Source organism: Coenobita brevimanus, chromosome 75, assembly GCF_032717465.1.
Source record: "Coenobita brevimanus isolate Jiangsu-jjx chromosome 75, ASM3271746v2, whole genome shotgun sequence".
NCBI lineage: Eukaryota > Metazoa > Arthropoda > Malacostraca > Decapoda > Coenobitidae > Coenobita > Coenobita brevimanus.
In genome coordinates, this window is record NC_137028.1 from 22,088,701 (window position 1) to 22,108,387 (window position 19,687).

Sequence of the window (19,687 nt, forward strand, 5' to 3'; positions counted from 1 at the left end):
TTCCAAAGTATTATGGAATTATACATTTACTACAATATGCTGCAGACAAATATTCATGTAACTTGTTATAATTGTTGTCAATAATGTTTAAATATCCAAAACTGTGAAGTTATTACTCCAATTATTGTGCTCTAAAAGCACAATACAGTGGGGCACCAATTTTCGCGCCTAATTGGGTCCAAAAATAATGCGCGACAGTGGAATTAGCGAAAGTTGGGGCATTGTCTTTATGGCAAAAAGGCTAATTGGTTCCCGGTTATCCTAAAGTAACATCAGATTTTCATTTTCACTTGCAATACAGTACATCAAATCACTATTGTACATTGCATTGTGAGATACAAACAATAAAAACTGTACAGTACACATTATATGAGGAGAAACATACCACAGAGACCAGGTTGAGGTGTTTAATGGATGTTGGGGGTAAGTATCCGAGGCGCGTGGCGGGCTTATTTAGCCACGCCAGACGTATTGGCGCCACCTCTTGCTGCCTCGCTACCACTCTCTGTCTCTGCCTCCTCAGATGCAACTTGATGCAACACTTCCACTCTGTGCTGAATTTCCCTTTGTGCTAGGTTCTCTTGAACAAATCCATCGAAATCTTCATCCAGGTTAAGCTCCTCTATGGCCTTGGCCTTGGCCTTTCCTCCCGACTTTGAATGTCCCGGCCACTTTTTATCACCACCACTGCCTCCCGGCCCTCCCCCCACACCACCAGGCTCTCCCCCCACACCACCAGGCCCTTTCCCCACACTACCAGGTATAGTAGAGGCCATTGAACCGTGAGAATCCAACACAATGGAGCTAGCACGCTCGTACACAATGGCGGGAATGGGTGGACAGAGTGTTGACATGACGTCATTCAAGATGGCAGTGGGTTGCGGGCGGGCGGTGCAGGAAATTCAAAGTTCAAAATATTGTCCCAAACCCAAAATTTGTGCGCGAAAATCGATTTTTTTCAAGCGAAAGTGGAAGTTAGGGAATATTTGGTGCATGCCGCGAAAGTGGATTCCGCGAATCCTGCTGTAGCGAAAGTTGGTGCACTACTGTAGAGTAAAACCGAATTAGCACTCCAAGTATTTGGTGGTTTCACTGCTACGCCCACTACCCCAGGATCGCTCTGTGGCACCAAGGGCTGTTGAAATGCAGCCCTGTTCATGCTTAATATTCATGAGTCATGCTGTAGCCTGTACTAACCGACACCGACCGCCACATGGGAGATTGCGGACAGGATTGTGATTGTGGAAGTACAGTCAATCCTCGTAAATCACGGCAATTTGGGTCTGGACCACTGCCGTGATTTACGAATTCTGTGATTTATGAATAATAACTCTTATGTGAAAAATTAATAAGGGTCTGGACTTTGGCCAACCTGCCCCCACAGCACCCTACCTCCACCTATCTAGGCACCATCAAACACAAACATGCATATTTAGGAATATTCAGTGCATGTATTAAATATAAATGAGCAATGTTAAGGGATCTCACCTCAAACCTATGACGAAATTGCTGAAGTGAATGGAGTGGGGTGGTATTGGGAAGAACTTAGAACCTCTCAGCATGAGGTGGGGTTGCTCCCTCATGCTGTTCTCCCATCTCCAGCTCCTCTGCCTCCCTCAGGAAGCCCTCAAAGTCTGCCTTAGAGATGACAGATGCTACGTCATCCACGTCCTCAGTGTGTGAAGGGCCAGGCTGTGGTTCAGACTCAGCTTCTGCCCTTACCCGGGCAAAATAGTGGGTGATGAGTTCCTGATGTATCTCATTAACTCTGTGATTATGCAAGTCCTTGTAAAAATGCACAGCTTTTTCTAGGTAACCAATACTCTCACTACACCTTTCCTCATCACGTTCAATGGATTTCACAATCTCCTTGTCCAAGTCTACGTAAACAAGCAAATCACTGAGCTCCTTCAAAGAAGGCCCGCCACGTTCCTGCATATTCACTTCACTCACTTCAAGGTTGGTCTGCCTTTCCAAGTGCTTCTCATCTCCTATAACAGCCTCCACGACCGCCTTAGCATCATCAACCTTCTCAGTAATCATGTCCATTATGTCACTAGCTGACACTTAACCACAGCCTGGCAGATTCCGAGCCAGTTGAACAACAGCCTGTACGTTATCCTCTACACCCTGAGTTGGCGCATCTTCACTCATGAGGTTAGGCAGGAGAAAGCACCAGGCACATGCAATCGTTTCAACACTAAGCTTGCCCCACACCTCTAGTAGTGCGTCGATAGAGTCCCTGATGTTGAATTTCCTCCTGAACTGGTACACAGACACCTCCCGACTTTCTCCGAGGTCAGGCTCAACATCACCCGCCTCTGCCTCACTGTTGATGCTGTCTGCTGTGATCTCTCTCAGCAACTGCCGCTCTGGTGCATTGTCGATGACAGCTGAGGTAGACTGGTGATAAAATAACTGGGCATAAAACAGCTTTGTGTTCACTACTATCTCTTGGTCAAGCAGCTGGAGAAGAGAGATGGTGTTGGGTGGGAAGAGCATAACTTTGACGCTGGGGTGGCGTGAGGTTAGGGCTTGTGGGTGAGCGGGAGCATTGTCCATAAGCAGCAACACTTTGAATGGCACTTTAACACGGTTGCAATGAGCCTTCGCATCCTCGACAAATCTGTCAAAACAGTCCATGACTAAGCCTGTAGTACCCCATGCCTTAGCCGGCTGACGCCAATACACCCCTGACTGATCGCAATTTTCAATTTGAATGCCACGGTTTATGATTCTCCTCAGAAAAGGCCCACTTGGGTGCCTAGGTCCACGATTTTCATGACTTAACAGTGATTTAAGGTTGCCAGCAGTCTGACAGCCACTTAGCCACGATTTACGAATCTGTGCTTTATGAACACGTGATTTACGAGGATTGACTGTACTTCTATAACGAAATACCATAAGTTTTGGACGAGTTTATCGCAATCGCAATTCTGCAGCTGAAATAATGCGGTCCGCTACTGTAGAAATTGCAGACTGCAGAAGTGACTGCGGAGGTGCCCAGCTCTGCTCCCTAGGGACTCTGTCAAAAGCGTTCTCCAAATCAACAAAAACAAAGTACAGTTCCCTTTTCTATCCTATAAATTTTTCCTGGAGCTATCAAACAATGAATATGGCATCAGTGGCCCTTTTGCCTAGCATAAACCCAAACTGCATCTCATCAATATGTATTCTTTCTCTAATCATCCTTTATGATGATATATCTTCTTTACATGCTTTATGTACAATAAATAATCAAAAATCATATCATGGTGTACAATAGGCACTTGACAAAGTTAAAGTAACACACTCCAACCATAAGGATCCTTACAGTTTATGCTATGGGCAGAGCTGATAATTTTTAGTCATGAATGGAAAGTGGCTGAATGTATGACCTATTCCACTGGGAACTTTGCTGACATCTGTTACTTGCCAATTTTCCTATTCTTGTGCTGGTTCCAGTCCAATCCATCTATACCTTATACCACGATAATTTGATGATGACCATCAGAAAAAAAAGTTTTAACAATAAAAACAAAACAACAAGAACAACAACAACAACAACTACTACTACTACTACTACAACTACTACTGCTGCTACAACTAAATTGCATCTTATTCAACACCCAAAATCAGCTGACACCATTTAAAGGTATGAGATCTTTTACACTGATATATGAGGTATGTCCAATACGAAACTGACCTTCTTAAATGGCACACCAACCAGTTGGCATAGTGTGATCATGACGAGTGCTGTATAGTGGCAACTTTGAACCTTAGTCTAACACTAGTTGCATTGCACCACAGGACTTGGTCATCATGGTACACAAACTTGAGTGACAGTGCATTTAGAGCACTTGACAAACCTTCTTCTATCTCTTCTATTGCCTGATATTAATGACCTTTCAGGGTGACTTTCAACTTTGGGGAGGGGGTAAAAAAAAAAAATGGGGGGGGGGAGGTCTGCAGGGGTTAAATCCAGAGAGAAAGATGGCTGGGAGATGACAGTCATTTCGTGCTTTGCCAAAATGTCAAGCATAAGGAACGACACATGAGCAGGTGCACTGTCATGGTGCAGCATCCAGGTTTTGTTTGTCTACACCTCAGGCCTCTTCTTTCACACTGCCTTCCTCAAATGGTCCACAACATTTAGTAAAACACTCTAATGACTGTCTGACCATGTGGAACAAACTCATTATGAACAATGTCCATCCAGTCAAAAAAGATGGTCAACATCACCTTCACTTTTGAGTGACACTGGCCTGCTTTTTTTTTGGTCGTGGTGATGATGTTCCAACCCACTACAATGACTACCTTTTTGTTTTGACATCACAGCTGTACAGTGTACACCTACGTTTTATTATCACCTTTTATGACATTTTGCAGGAAGTTTTCAACATTTGAATATCAAGCAGCTCCTTAGTGACTGTGGCACGGTTCTCTTTTTGCTCATCTGTCACCAGACATGACAAAAATTTTGTGGCAACATGATGCATCTTAAGTTTTTCGTTTAAAACTGTGTGGCACAAGTTTTACAGATACCTACTTCCTCAGAAACTTCACGGACAGTCAGGCGATAATATTCAAAGATCATACCACGCACTTTCTCAACATGATCGTTGTTTCTTGACATGGAAGGCCATCCAAATTTGGGACAATCTTCAGTGAGTAATCTTCCTGAAGCGAACCACTAGAACAACTTGTGACATTGCGTATGACTCAAACAATCCTCCCCATATGCCTGTTACAACATCTGAAAAGTCTCTATAAAAGTTTCAATCTGAAATAGAATTTCACACAAACACGTTGCTCTTCAAGATCCTTCATTGTTCATTATCATCATCATCCGGACCTCCTTTCTCGCCCTAGGACAGGGCGAGGAGTAGCAATGCCCAGACAGCCCAAATCTGCCCACTCCAATGGGCTATGCTTCAATTCACTCATCATCTATGCTTCAATTCACTCATCATTCATGCCCCCAGGATCCTGGCTCAATCTGATATGCCAAAAACATTCACTACATTCTGTAGTTTCACATAAATGTACCCAAACGCTGTCAAATTAATAAGGGGTGCCAAATCCCTGATCATGCGCTGCTCACAACATTCATCCAGCCAGCTTGATCTGTTTTCAGTCCTCTATCCTCACTGACTTCCATACCTTTCTTCCTCACACACTCATCCACCATATTCCTCCACCTACTCCTTGGCCTACCTCACCTCCTCCCTCCCTCAAATACGCTCAGATCTACCTTTTTCACCACTCTGTTGTTATCCATTCTCTCCACATGACCCTAACATCTCAGTAAGCTCTCTTCGATTCTGGTGTCCACCAACTTCCTCACTCCACATCTTTCACGAATCAGATTATTTCGTATCCTATCCACTCTCTGTACTCCACATATATTCCTCAGCAGTCCCATCTTCACTGCTCTTACTCTTGACTTTTCATTTTCATGCCACACCATAGTCTCACAACCATGGCACTAACACTCATTCATGTAAGCCTCGTGCAGCTGCAACACTGAAGCCTCTGTTTCTTATCAAGGCCTTCACAGCATCAGCTACTTTCCTTCCTTTTGTCACACTACTTTCCACTTCTTTTGCGAATTTTCCTCTCTTTTCAATCACTGTACCCAGGTATTTGAACTCTCTCACCAATCCCGGTCTCTCTCCATTCACTGCAACATCATACTGGGAATCACCTTTTCTATCAATAACCATCACTTTACTCTTTTCTACATTTACTCTCAAGGCACAATGCTTACAGACATCAGCAGAACTCTGCACTAGTCTACCAAATTCTTGTCCAGTATTTGCAAGTAGTACTGCATCATCAGCATACAACAAATTTGAGATATTCCATCCATCACCATTATTACCAACGTCATCCCTCTCTCCATTACTCGTGTTTTCACTTCTCTCATCACACCATCCATATATACTTGAACAACCATGGGGTCATCACACAACCTTGTCGAACGCCCACACTGATCGTGAACCATTCACTTTGATGCCCATTTACCATTACACATGCCTCACTACCATCATAAAAATTAAACACACGTTCACTTAAGTGCATGTACCTTAATGACTAGGTGATGTGGCATAATGCAACTAATCCGGCTAGTGTTAGACAAAAGTTCAAAGTTGCTGCTATATAGCGTTCCCCCATAGCAATCATGCTACACCAGCTGGTTGGTATGCTATTTAAAAGTTCATTTTCTTTCTGAACAGACCTCATACTGCATGTTTGTATTAACATTTTGAGACATTTATACTTCACAGAACTAAAAGACTTTCTAATGGTAAAAAAAGACAAATAAAGAGAACAATGGCATTCCCAAGCAGCTAGACAATGAAAAGAAAACAATAATACATACTGTGTTAATTCTTACATCAATACCCTACATGAGAATCATGTACAGTGCAGTTCGTCCCTGAACATACTTGAGTTCTGTATTCAAATTTCATATTGTGTACAATACCCAACATTAATGTCAAATTACTTACTTTCCTGTTGCATTTAAAAATGTATAGAAGCATACGGATGGAAGAGTTTCTCTGCTCAGATTCACTCTCTTCAAAGCGTCTCTGAAGGCTTTAGCCTTTTCCAGTTTGTCGATATCTCGTCTGCAAATGTTTGGACAAAATTGAAATAAAATTAATGTGTTCCATCAATTAGTCCGGTTCACTACAATACTTTCATTCTCTTGTTCATTTACTAAAGAATGAAGGTACAAAATCAAACCACCTACTGCACATGAACAGAAGCATACAGTAGCTAAAGATGATGTACCAAATGTGAAAATACTGTATCTAATGTATATTCTTATTAGCTTACTATGAATGAGACACACAATGGAAGTTCAACTGTAGATGCAATGCAAAAATGATTACAGTATACTGCACTTTCCTTTATCAGGAATTGGTAGAAATTAATCATGCCCAACATATTCCCTTTCACTTAACCCCTTAACTGCGGGGCGTCACTTTCGTGACGCTTGGGAGCAAGGGATCATACCGCGGGGCGTCGCTTTTGTGATTCTGTGTTATTTTGAATTCACCCGGGCTTCCAAGTGGGGGCTTGTATCATCTATCAGTACTGCCAATGTCCAACACTAGTCAGCATTCCTAATCTCATCTGTACTCCCATCCATTGTTGACAATTTAGCCATTTCTCCCCGTTCTTGACTCCCCTCCCTACCCCCCCTCCATTACCCTATCCTCTCGCCTGCCCGGCCGTGCTACGCTAAGTAAATCTTCCCTGGAATTTTTCACTGATTTCATCCATTGAAATAAGCCCTATGTCCTATTCTTATACCAAATAATATATACAAGGAAGAAATAAGGTGAGAGTGCCATACACCTGGAATTGGCTAATTATCACCTGACAACATCTCACGTGCACTCGTTCGCTAATTTTCGCTGTTTTTATCCCCTTGAAATATGCCGTATAATCTATTTTCGTAATAAATATTCATGTAAGGAGGGAAGGGAGAAGCCTAAGTGATATTTACATTCACCTGGAACTACTTAATTTATAATGTATTGTCTAGATTTCCTGCCAATCATTTCAGTGCTAGACATAGCTGTTTCAAGAGCTAACATTGGTAGCTCTGAATATCCCCTAAGTAGGCCTCCACCCTGGCCCTCCGTTATCAGTTTACTCTCATCTTCCGAAGTGAGGGTACGTATGTTTCTTCTTGCTGACTTCAAGGACTTTTTCACCCCCGTGCAAAGGGCCCTGTGACCTTTACCCCCTACTAAACCTCGTGTGGAAAGAGGTAAAGGGCTGACAATTGATAAAAGAGTGACTACGATCTTTCTATTGAGTAAAACAGTGCAAGTGGAATTGTAAATAATGTGTAAATAATGTGTAAACAGCAAGTGAAAGTAATGAATGTAAATATACGTGAACAATGGAAAATAGTTTTATAAGTTACTTCAAGTGACAGTGCATAACACAGTGTAAATAAAATAGAAATGTAAATAACGTAAATATAATAGAGAACGTAAATAGAAATGTAAATGAGTAGTATTATAAGAATACGAGTATATACCCTAGGAGTAATGAAAGTGAAAGATTCACTCTAGCATGTCTGAATGCTATGAGTTATGAGAGTGAAGATGAAAATGACATTCACTCTCAATGCTAGTATACAGGACGAGAAAGTGAATGCTACGTATTTTACTGAAAGAAATTGAATCCCTACAGTGACAATAAACTAATACTACTGAAGGAAACTTATGGATAAAGACTGTAGATATATATAAGTGTTATATAGTAATAGAAATATAAAGTGTGAGGGGTTTTATGAATAATAAATGACAGAGTACCAAGAGCGAACTAGTGCCAGTGCGACGATCAGACGCGCTCGTAATTTCCATTGCTTTCACAGTGTTTTTTTTTTTAGTATGGATCCCAAACTACTTGAAAATTGTAGAATAGTGTTTATAGTGTTTGTATCTGGCTGTGGTAATCATATTACGGGTTGTCGGGAAGTGTAAAGTGGAGACTTCGTTACCCTACTTCAGAGGTCTCCACAAGTCCTACGGTAACCGACGAAGGCTCAACAATCATTCCAGGAGAAAGCTGAAGGTATGTGCCATAAGCATATGTAATTTTATTATTCTAGGACTAATAACTGATTTTTGGCAAATATTTTTTTAGAGTCTGTCGGAGCCCAAATAACCCCGCAGGACACGCAAGTCATTGGTAAACAAGCCCGCGGTGTAGGGGTTAAAAAAAGAAATTCACAATTAGGAACAAAGCAAATTACTCTGAACCATATCTGAGGAATAGTGGTACAGTATTCAGCAAACACTGCTCAAGATGATATCTGGTACCAGGGAGTAAAAAATGGGCCTATTTTCCCCCACCTTTATCTTGTCAAGTGGTAGGTGGGGGCATTCACCATTCACTCACTTGATGTAGTGCTGCTCTCGGGTGACTGCCCTCTTCTCTCTTATTTCCTTCCTTCCTTCCTCTTCTGTCTTTCCTTCATTCTTTCCTCTTCCTTCTGTCTATGGATGACTCTACACTGAGTGACAAGCCAAATGGTCTCCTGTACACCAGGAAACCATTTACTATGGTGAGTGGTAACCATATAACCAAATTATGGCGTCTCGTGGTTTAGTGGGTAATTACAGCACTTTAATCGGATTGGGCCTGTGCAGGTTTGTATCCAAGGGATGGTTGGGGTTTACTGCTCACGTAATGCCATTCACAGATGCGTGAAGCTGGTCACTCTCATCTTAAATATCAGGACCAACTTGCCTAGCCCCGGGCTCCTACGCTCCTCATGGGGCAACACTCGATTAGATGATGACTGTATGAATGAAATCTTGCCAAACCAACCAAGAAAAAGCAACTCCCTTTTATAACAATAATAATAATAATAATACTAATAATTGTGGTAGGTGGGGGTGCTCACAATCCACTCAATCGATGTAGTGCTGGTCTCGGATGTTTGCCCTTTCCTCTCCTCCATTCAACTTTCCTTCCATCCTCTTCTGTCTTTCTTTCATTTTTTCCTCGTCCTTCTGCCTACGGGTTACTTTACACTCCCTCCTCTTTCTTTCCTTCATTCTTTCCTCTTCCTTCTGCCTGTGGGTGACTCTACACTGAGTGACAAGCCAAATAGTTTCCTGTACACCAGGAAACCGTTTACTATGCTGGGTGGTAACCATATAACCAAATTTTGGCACCTGGTGGTTTATTGGGTAATTACGGCACTCTAATCAGATTGAGCCGGTGAAGGTTTATATCCAAGGAGTGGTTGGGGTTGATTGCTCATGTAATGCCACTCAGGGATGGGTGAGGCTGGTCACTCTCATCTTAAAGGTCAGGACCAACTTGTCAAGCCCCGGGCTCCTATGCTCCACATGGAGCAACGTAAGATTGGATGATGAAAAAAATGATAATAATAATAATCATCATCATCATCATCCAATCCTACATTGCCCCATAAGGAGCGTAGGAGCCCAGGGCTAGGCAAGTTGGTCCTGACATTTAACCCCTTAACCGCGGGTGTCATTCCAGAATGACATTGCAAAAACTGGACCAAACCTCGGGTGTCATTCTGGAATGTTTGTGAATATTTTGAATAACGCGCGTTTTTTCCGCACGCCAATTGTTTCAAGGGAGAGTAGCTATTAAGTTCTTTCATTCCAGCCGACCTCCACCTCCCTCCTCCCACCCCCCGGGCCCCCACCTCCCACCCCCCGGGTCCCCCACCCCACCCCTGACCAAACACGCATCAGTATCTGTCCAGCTTTGTGAGTGACAACAGCGCTGATGTGGCAGTGAAGTGCGGGCAATTACAGTGCTTTTTACCTGCCTCAGTGAACACAGAGTGGGTGTTTATCGTATGTGCAGTGTTCATATATGTTTATAGTATTATTATCAGAATGAGGTTGGCATTTGGTAATGGTGTGTGAGCGAAAAATAGTGATTTTAGATCGCTCACTTCTAATGGCACTGCCCATCCAGTGATAGTCAATGAAATCACGAAACCTACATCATTGCAAAGCCGAAGGTTAGTACTTTCTAATGGCACCTTATTTTTCGCTCTAGATTTATTCTGTGCAGAGTTATAAAGGTTTAAAGTTTGTTTACATTTTGGCTGGAACCCCCGCAGGGGGGGGCCAGTCGGGTCAAAACAATGCCCGCGGTTAAAGGGTTAAGATGAGAGTGACCAGCCTCACTCATCCCTGAGTGGCATTACATGAGCAATAAACCCCAGCCACCCCTTCAATAGAAACCTTCACTGGCTCAATCCGATTGGAGTGCCGAAATTACACACTAAACCACCAAGCGCGAAAATTTGGTTATATGGTTACCACCTAGTGCAGCAAATGGTTTCCTGGTGTAATAATAATAATAATAATAATCTGGCCTTTTGTTTCTCAAAAGCGCAAGTTCTTCCTTTTGGGAATTCACTTGCGCTCGACACACATACATTATTTCTACAATTACAAGAATTGTGACATTTCTTGCATATAATACAAGCTACATCATATATACATGAAAGTGGCAATAATTAAACCCTATAATCATCCGTCATAGTACCTCTCTCCAGGTCATAGCATTTTGAAAAAAGAAAGGCTTTCAGCTGTCTCTTAAAGGATTCAACAGTAGAGAGTTGTCTTATGGACAATGGCAATCTGTTATATAATCTAGGGGCTTTATATGCAAAAGAACGATCAGAGAAAGATGATTGGTGAATGGTTCCTGGCTCATCAAGACGCAAGGAATCATCTTCACTGCGTAACATCACACCCGGGCGTGTCGATGGGAGTTTTAACAATTCAGCAAGATACAGTACTTCGGTTCACCAAACTTAAGAACCTTGAATGTAATAAGACACAGTTTAAATTCAATTCTAGCCTTTACTGGTAACCAATGCAACTCAATCAGAAAAGGGGTAGTTGAAGTTCTCGGGGGGAGACCAAAAATAAGCCGTGCCACCCTGTTCAACACAGACTGAACTTTTGTTAGTATATTATTTGGAAGACCAACCCACAGTGAATTACAATCATCAAAACAAGACAAGACCACTGCATGGACCAATGTTAAGAGGCACCGTCTATTCAGGAATTTTCTCACAGAGTACAGATTTCTGATATGCAAGTTACACCCTCTTACAACCTGATTAATATGTTCTTTGTAATTTAACTTAGAATTAAAATAAACACCCAGATTTCGAACACAACCGACTGGATGCAGCTGTGACATGCCAATGTTCAAAGCAAGGCATTGTCAGTGTCATCACCCCTTCTGTTTCCTCTGATGATGATGATCTCAGTTTTACCATCATTCAGCTTAAGTTTCCTCTTAGCGATCCAAATCTTAATATCAGACATTAGAGACTCAAACTTTGTCTTAGTATCGTTGATATCTGACATCTTAACATACAGCTGGGTGTCATCAGCATAAAAACGATAGGACACATCATGAGCATCAAGTAGAGACGATAAACTACTTATGTAGATAGTAAATATAATTGGACCCAAAACTGATCCTTGAGGAACTCCAAATAGAAGAGGAGCAGAATCAGAGCTAGCGTAATCAACAACCACTCTCTGAGATCTGTCTGACAGATATGAGAGCAAAAGGGCACTATCACGAATGCCATAAAAATACAGATCATCCAACAATAGTTTATGATCTACTGTATCAAAAGCTGCAGACAGATCCAACAGAACTAGGAAAGAGGACATCCCACTACAAGTGTTTGCCACCAAGTCACTCTGAATCCTTGTTAGTGCAGTTTCAGTTGAATGGTATTTTCTGTATACTGATTGAACAACAGGAACAACTCTGTTGTGTTCCAGTAGTGGTAAGAGTTGATCGAGTATGGCCTGCTCAATAATCTTGGATAAAAAAGACAGGGTAGAGACGGGACAATAATTTGTCATGCTCTCAACATCAAGGCCAGGTTTCTTAATTAGGGACCTAAGCAAAGCACGTTTCTCAGACTGCACAAAATTACTTTCTAAGAAGTATCTATTTATTATGTTGCAGATAAAGTCTGCAGCGTGCTCATACACATCAGGCAGTTGTGACATGTTACACGGATCGAGTGAGCAAAAAGTTTTATTAAGTTCTCTGATGTAACATTTGACTTTGTTTACATTCAGCGGATGAAATGTTGAAAGCAAATAATCCCCGGTGCACCATGGCTGGAAGTCAACTGAGTATGCTTCACTAGGAGAACTGCTGTCTAAATCACTTCCTATGCGAGATATCTTACTTATAAAAAATGAAGCAAAATCAGAAGCCAACTGGGCATCAGATAAAGAAGTTAGTTTAACAATTACATTCCTCCAACCAACCAAACTGTTCACAACTGCAGACAGTTTTTTTTTATCACCACCACATGAATCAACTTTATTTTGATAATACCTAGCCTTTTGGGCTTTTACAGTGTGAACAACTGCTCTTCTCGCAAAAACATAACGCAAACGAGTTACTTCAGTCCGCTGCAAGCGCCACTCACGTTCTGCCCTTCTACATTGTCTACGCAAAGAATTAATGGATGGACCATACCACGGAGAATTATCATGTACAGTGATTAATTTTACTACCTCAGGACAATAATGGTCAAAAATTGACCTGAGCTCGTTGTTGTAAATATCAACCAATTCACCAGAAGAAAGACTTGAAGAATCAATGGAGTTTAAACAATGATCAATTTCAAAACACATCAACTGGCAGTCAACAGTGTTGTAATTTCTGAACCTGATGACCTTTTTATATGAAGGGGATTTCGGGACATCAAAACTAAGAGTGATCAGAGCATGATCAGAGATGAGGGGGTCAAATGAGTCAACCTCCACATCTGATACGTGCCTGCAACCAACAGGGGACAAGATCAAGTCAAGGACATGTCCTGAGACATGAGTTGGATTACTCACATGATTGAAAAAATTGTTCTGGGTGATCAACTCAAGGAATTCTGAAGAAAATGGTTTTGACTCTGGACTGTCAACCCAATAATTGAAATCACCACAAACAAGAAGTCCTCCAGGTTTAAGAGAAAACCCTTCAAGAAACTGCCCAAACTCCTTCATAAAACCTCGATCTCTGTCCGGATGACCTGGTCGATAGACAATTGCAATTTTAATGGTATTCTGATGGAAATTTATTAATACTTCCATAAATTCAAATGAAGATGGGGTCAGGTCTGAGTCAATGAGAGAAACGTTTGAAAGTGCTGCCGAGTAGATGAGTGCTACGCCTCCTCCCGGATAGTCAGCAGCAGGCCTGGGAATACTAATAATAGAATGTGTCTTAGGCAAAGCATTACGAATAATATCGATATCAGACTCATATAACCAGGTTTCAGTCAAGCACAAAATGTCAAGCTCGTGTTGATTTAGGGTTTCATTAATACAGTCTATCTTATTACGGATAGAACGAATATTTAAAAGATCCATCCTTAACTGGTTCAAGAGGGACATAGTCAGTTTTTTGAATGGTCAAAATTGGTGTTTTCAATCAATCTATTCCTATGAGAAATCATAATTGGACATTCCCTACTTGATGCAAAATGGGCAACTGACTGTGACTTTGAATTAGCATCTTGATGTCTTAAAGAGGAGCAGTTGATGCATTTGGGAGAATTTCTGTTACTACAGTCCTTAGATTTATGGGCTCCAGCACAAAAGACACATTTAGGTTCATCACTTTTCCTAGAACATCTCTCGAATGTATGACCAAAGCCTTGACAGTGATGACACTGTGTAACCCAGAATCTATCGAAAGCACGGCATCTTGTAAGATCCACATAGATGTAATTGCCCTGTTCTACAATGGAGGATCTCACCTCTGGCGACATCTTCAAGACAGCAGTTTTGGTATCATTCCTTGTCCTTATGAACAGAAGGTTGAGGGTACAACCTCGATCAACGAGCATCTTAATTTTATTGTTTTTTCTCAGAATATCTGGGATGATGTTAGAGTCATCCAAGGAAGTGGAAAGGCCTGTCACGGTCATTTTAGGCAACATTTTCTTTGGCTCTGATATGCAAAAAGTGCCCTCAGAGCCAAAATGATCAGTTAGCACCCAAGTTGTTTCACCCTTGGCCTCAGCTGATGGAAACTTCATTACCAGCCCACCAGCCTTGGTCTTAAGGCAGCTATCAACCGGTACCGAGTTAAGTACGCCTCTGATGTCTTCTGGTCCCATCTGATTTGTCAGGGCACCAGCGCCACTCTCTGGTTTCACAATCAGTACATGCTGACTATGAATGGCTTTTTTCTGGCCATGAGCACTGATCTCAATCACGCCCCCAGGCAGATCCTTCCCTCCCCCCACGAGAGACCCGCGAACAGCATCCGCAAATGACTTGGCCTGATCTTGCGTGACCGCCATGGGTGATGAGACCTTGGTCTCTAGTGCCTCCAGTCTATTTGATACGTCTCTGATTGCTTGAAAGATCGGCCCAATAACTTTAACTTCGAACTCCTTCTTGGTACTACTTCCTCTACCACCCAAGACCTCGTCTGCTGGTGCAACACACTGGCTACATAGCCAGCGAAAGCCCAGCTGGTGGCTCTTCTTCATGAATGGATAGTCACCTGCATCCAAATTTTCACAAGCTATATGAATCCCCTCGCTGCAGTAGGCGCACTTCAGTGCTTGTGCACTTTTTGCTACAGACCTCCTGCAGCGAGGGCACTGGTGTTGTTTACTCATGATAAGGGAGAACAAAAAACTAAACAAAATGACAACAACAGCAAAATGTATATACAATACTACCCGGGATAAACCTGGGTAGCGCCGCCCCCATTTGTGTCACCCTAATTTAGGAGAAAAAAGAAAACCGAAAGAAAAAAAAGCACAAAAAACAGAAATGGAAAAAAAACAAAAAAACAGGGTGTCTGCGAGGTCACCACGAGCAGGTGGGGTACGACTTGACTACCCTTCTAGGAAAGGTAACCCAAACCGAGGTGCTGCAAAAGTGCTGAGATGGTAATGAAACTTTTCCCAATTCAAGCTTTATAGCAGCAGCAAATACGTCACTTAGGCAAGACCTCAATGGTTACGATACTGCCACTCCGCAAGGCCATTTGGCTTGTCACTTAGTGTGGAGTCACCCACAGGCAGAAGGAAGTGGAAAAAATGAAGGAAAGAAAGACAGAAGAGGGAGTGTAAAGTCACCCATGTGAAGAAGGACGAGGAACAAATGAAGGAAAGAAAGACAGAAGAAGATGGAAGGAAAGAAGGATGGAGGAGAGGCATGGACAGACAGATAATAATAATAATAATTATAATAATACAGTAATCCCTATCCTATCCAGACGCCCACTTTCCGGACACCCCACTTACCGGACATTGTGGGCCTGGACCTTCGGAACCCAAAAATGGCCAAAAAAAGAAAACAAAAATTAAAAATCCGATTTTTTTTTCCCCACCCGTATTTTGGAATTACTGCGCGGCGCTGAACAGCTGTTTATACCACAGCCCCTTCACTCCTTCCTTCCCCCTCCCCACTCCCCTGTCAGGGTTGCCATTTGGTATATTTCATTACCAAATGTGAACCAATTTGGTAATGAAAAATTCGTTTGGTAATGAATCAGAATAATGCTTTACCAAACAGATTTTTCACATGTATGAGGATACACATGATGGAGATGGTGAATTGTCTGCAGTCTCTGATTAATCTGCTAGCCTACATAGCATGAAAATAATCAACATGCTGTTAATTATAAGGAAAGTGATTACATTTATTTCCACTTGTATATACAATTAGTGAAGAATAAATGCTAGCTTTACGAATTTGGTAATGAAAAGTTAAATTTGATAATGAAAATTGAGGAGTGTGGTAATGTGGCCAAGCTCCAATCTGGCAAACCCTCCACCTCCCTCACCACCAGTTACTGCTTAACTGCGATGACGAGTAGATGCTTATTGCGATGGATGGTGCACGTGCTCGTTTTTTGTGAATAAATGAGAAATAAGGGCGTGGAAGAAGTTGAGAGGCGGAAGAGAGAGTTATATGTGGAAAGGAAGAGAGAGGTGAAAAGATTGGTAAGAGAGAGTAAGAAGAGAGTGGATGAGGAATTTGGAAGGAATTTGAGTGTAAAGTGGAGGGACTGTAAGAAAATGTTCTGGAGAGAAGTGAAAAGAGTAAGACAGGGTGGAAGTGAAGTTAGCAGGGGAGTGAAAGATAAAAATGGTAGATTACTAGTGGAGAAGGGAGAAAAAATGAGCAGATGGAGAGAACACTTTAAGGAATTGTTGAACGTAGAGGATGGAAGTAATGCGAGTATAAGTGGCTGGGGAATGGCTGGGAGAAGGAGGGAGGTGAGAAGACAGGAAGAAATCAGTAGGATAGAAGTTGTGGAAGCAATGAAGAAAGTTAAATCGGGAAAGCCCCAGGAATTGATGGAGTGTGTGGTGAAATGCTGAAGCATGGGGGAGAGATAGTAGTAGAATGGATGTGGAAGATGTGCAGATTGGCCTGGGAGGAAGGTAGAGTCCCGGAGGATTGGAAGTCAGGTATAATTATTCCCTTGTACAAAGGAAAAGGGGAAAAAGAAGTGTGTGGTAATCATAGGGGCATTTGTCTTCTTAGTATAATAGGAAAAGTGTATGGTAGGATACTTATAGACAGAGTTAGAGAAAGAACAGAGAAATTAGTTGCAGAAGAACAGGGAGGCTTTAGGAAGGGAAGAGGTTGTGTAGATCAGATATTCATTCTTAGATCTTTAGTGGAAAAGTTTCTAGAGAAGGGAAAGAAGTTGTATGCGGCTTTCATGGATTTGGAGAAAGCATATGACAGGGTGGATAGACAAGGATTGTGGAAAGTGTTAAGAATATATGGAGTAGATGGGAAATTGTTGAATGCTGTGAAGAGTATGTACGATGGTGCGAAGGCTGCAGTGTGTGTGGATGGTGAACTAAGTGAATTTTTCTCCTTGAAAGTTGGTTTCAAACAGGGATGTGTCATGTCTCCATGGTTGTTCAATCTGTACATGGATGGGGTAATAAAAGAGGTACAAGGTAGGGTAGTGGATGTTGGAGTGGCCCTGGTGAGAGAGGATAGTGTTTGGAAACTCCCTGTACTGTTGTTTGCAGATGATACTGTGTTGTTGAGTGAAGACGAAGGGGAGCTGCAAGGCTTGGTGGATGAGTTTGAGAGAGTGTGTAAGAAACGGATCCTAAAGGTGAATGTAGGGAAGAGTAAAGTGATGGTCTTTGAGAGAGGTGAAGTTAGTGAATGTACAGCGAGGTTGGATGGTGAGGAATTGGAAAATGTGAGTACGTTTAAGTATTTGGGTAGTGTGATGAGTAAGGATGAAGGTTTGGAGGGTGAAGTGCTTGAATGGGTACAGCAGGGAAGAAAGGTTGCTGGTTCCTTGAAAGCAGTGATAAGAAACAGGGAAGTGAGCATGGAAGTGAAAAAGTTACTACATGACAGTATTGTGATACCAACTCTAACGTACGGAAGTGAAGCTTGGACATTGTTGGAAGGACACAAGTCAAGAGTGAGAGCAGTGGAAATGAGTTATTTAAGAGGAGCCTGTGGAGTCACGTGGAGAGACAGGCTGACGAATGAGGATATAAAGGAACGTTGTGGTGTGGATGTGGATGTGATAGGAAGCGTTATGAGGAATACACTGAGGTGGTTTGGCCATGTGGAGAGGATGGAGGGTGAAAGACTGACGAAGAGAGTGTATATGAGTGAGGTGGAGGGGGAAAGAGGGAGGGGGAGGCCAAGGATGAGATGGAGGGATGGGGTGGAGAGGTATATGAGAGAGGGGGGTGTGAGTTGGGAGCAGGGCAGTGTAATGGCGGGGGACAGGGCGACTTGGAGGTGATTTGTTTGTGGCCACCCCAAACGGGATTGAGGCGTCTGGCAATAGATAGATAGATAGACCTCGCCACTAGACCACACAGGAATTTACAGTTTCGTTTTTAAAGGCTCCAACATGCTTGCATGTGTCGGCCTTGGTCACCTAATGGCGGCTCTCCACGCTGCACGATCCATTGCAGCCTCCCTGTTCAGTCCCTCAACCCTAAGGTCACACTTAATGACCTCGTCCCATGTCTTTCTCGGTCTACCCCTCATAACCCCACCCCCGATATTAACACTTCTCACCTTCCTCACCCAATTATCATCCCCCATCCTCTCCACATGTCCAAACCACCTCAATCTACCTCTCCTCATCACAACACCAATACACTCCAGTCCCATCCTACCTCTCAACTCTTCCATTGTAAACCCAGCCCCTCCAGGCCTTGGACGCAGGGACGCACTGCACATCCACCTAATCATTGTCACCTCTGTACGTCTGAGCTGGCAAATGTCTTCCTCCTTCACTGCCCAGGTCTCACTGCCATACAGCATTACACTTCTAACACATGCTGCATATAAAGACCCCTTAGCACGTACGGAGAGCCCTCTCAATGTCACGAGAGGCAAGAGCTCCCTGAACTTCTTCCAACCACTTCTCACCCTAGCCACAGAGCTAGCTCCAGCCCCACCTCCAGCACACAACATGTCTCCCAAATAACAAAACTCTTCCACACACTCAAGAGATTCACCAGCAAGTTCAATCCTTTCACGTCTGACAATCTCCACCTGCTCACCCCGGCACGCAGTACACATAAAATCAGCATTATCTCGCAGTCTACCTCTGATACCACTACATCTCTTATGCACCCATTTATCACACACACCGCACAAGATGGAATTACTTCCCACGCCCTTGTGGCAAACTGCACATGGCCACTCTCCCTCGTCTTTGACAGTACCGCCACCAACCCTAGATATCATCACTTTTGTTTTATCTGCATTTACCCTTAAACCCTTTTGCCCCGTACCATCTTTCCACTTCCTAAACCTTTCCTCCACCTCCCTTTCATTCTCTACAATCAACACCAAATCATCAGCATACAACAACTCCCACGGGAGTCCGATTCTAAAGTCACGTGAAAGGGCTTCAAGTACCATGATAAACAACATGGGACTCAAGACTGACCCCTGATGCACACCAACATCACGAAAAACTCATCCCTCAAATCTCCATTCACTCTCACCTGGGTGTGAGCACCCACATACATGGCCATAACCACCCTAACCAGCCACTCCTCCAAGCCAAGCTTTCTCATTGCCCACTTCACCACCTCTCTAGGGACTCTGTCAAAGGCCATTTCCAAATCAACAAAAACAAAATAAAGATCCCTTCT

The 19,687-nt window shown here is 42.8% G+C and overlaps 1 protein-coding gene across 1 annotated transcript in view; it reads right to left on the reverse strand.

Moving 5' to 3' along the window:
- Nucleotides 1–19,687, reverse strand: part of Taf5 (TATA-box binding protein associated factor 5) — a 255,487-nt gene that overhangs the window by 155,202 nt on the left and 80,598 nt on the right. The window contains exon 6 of the mRNA XM_080278918.1: nt 6,495–6,614. Coding sequence (XP_080135044.1) covers nt 6,495–6,614 — 120 coding nt within the window. The remainder of the gene's footprint in view (nt 1–6,494; nt 6,615–19,687) is intronic.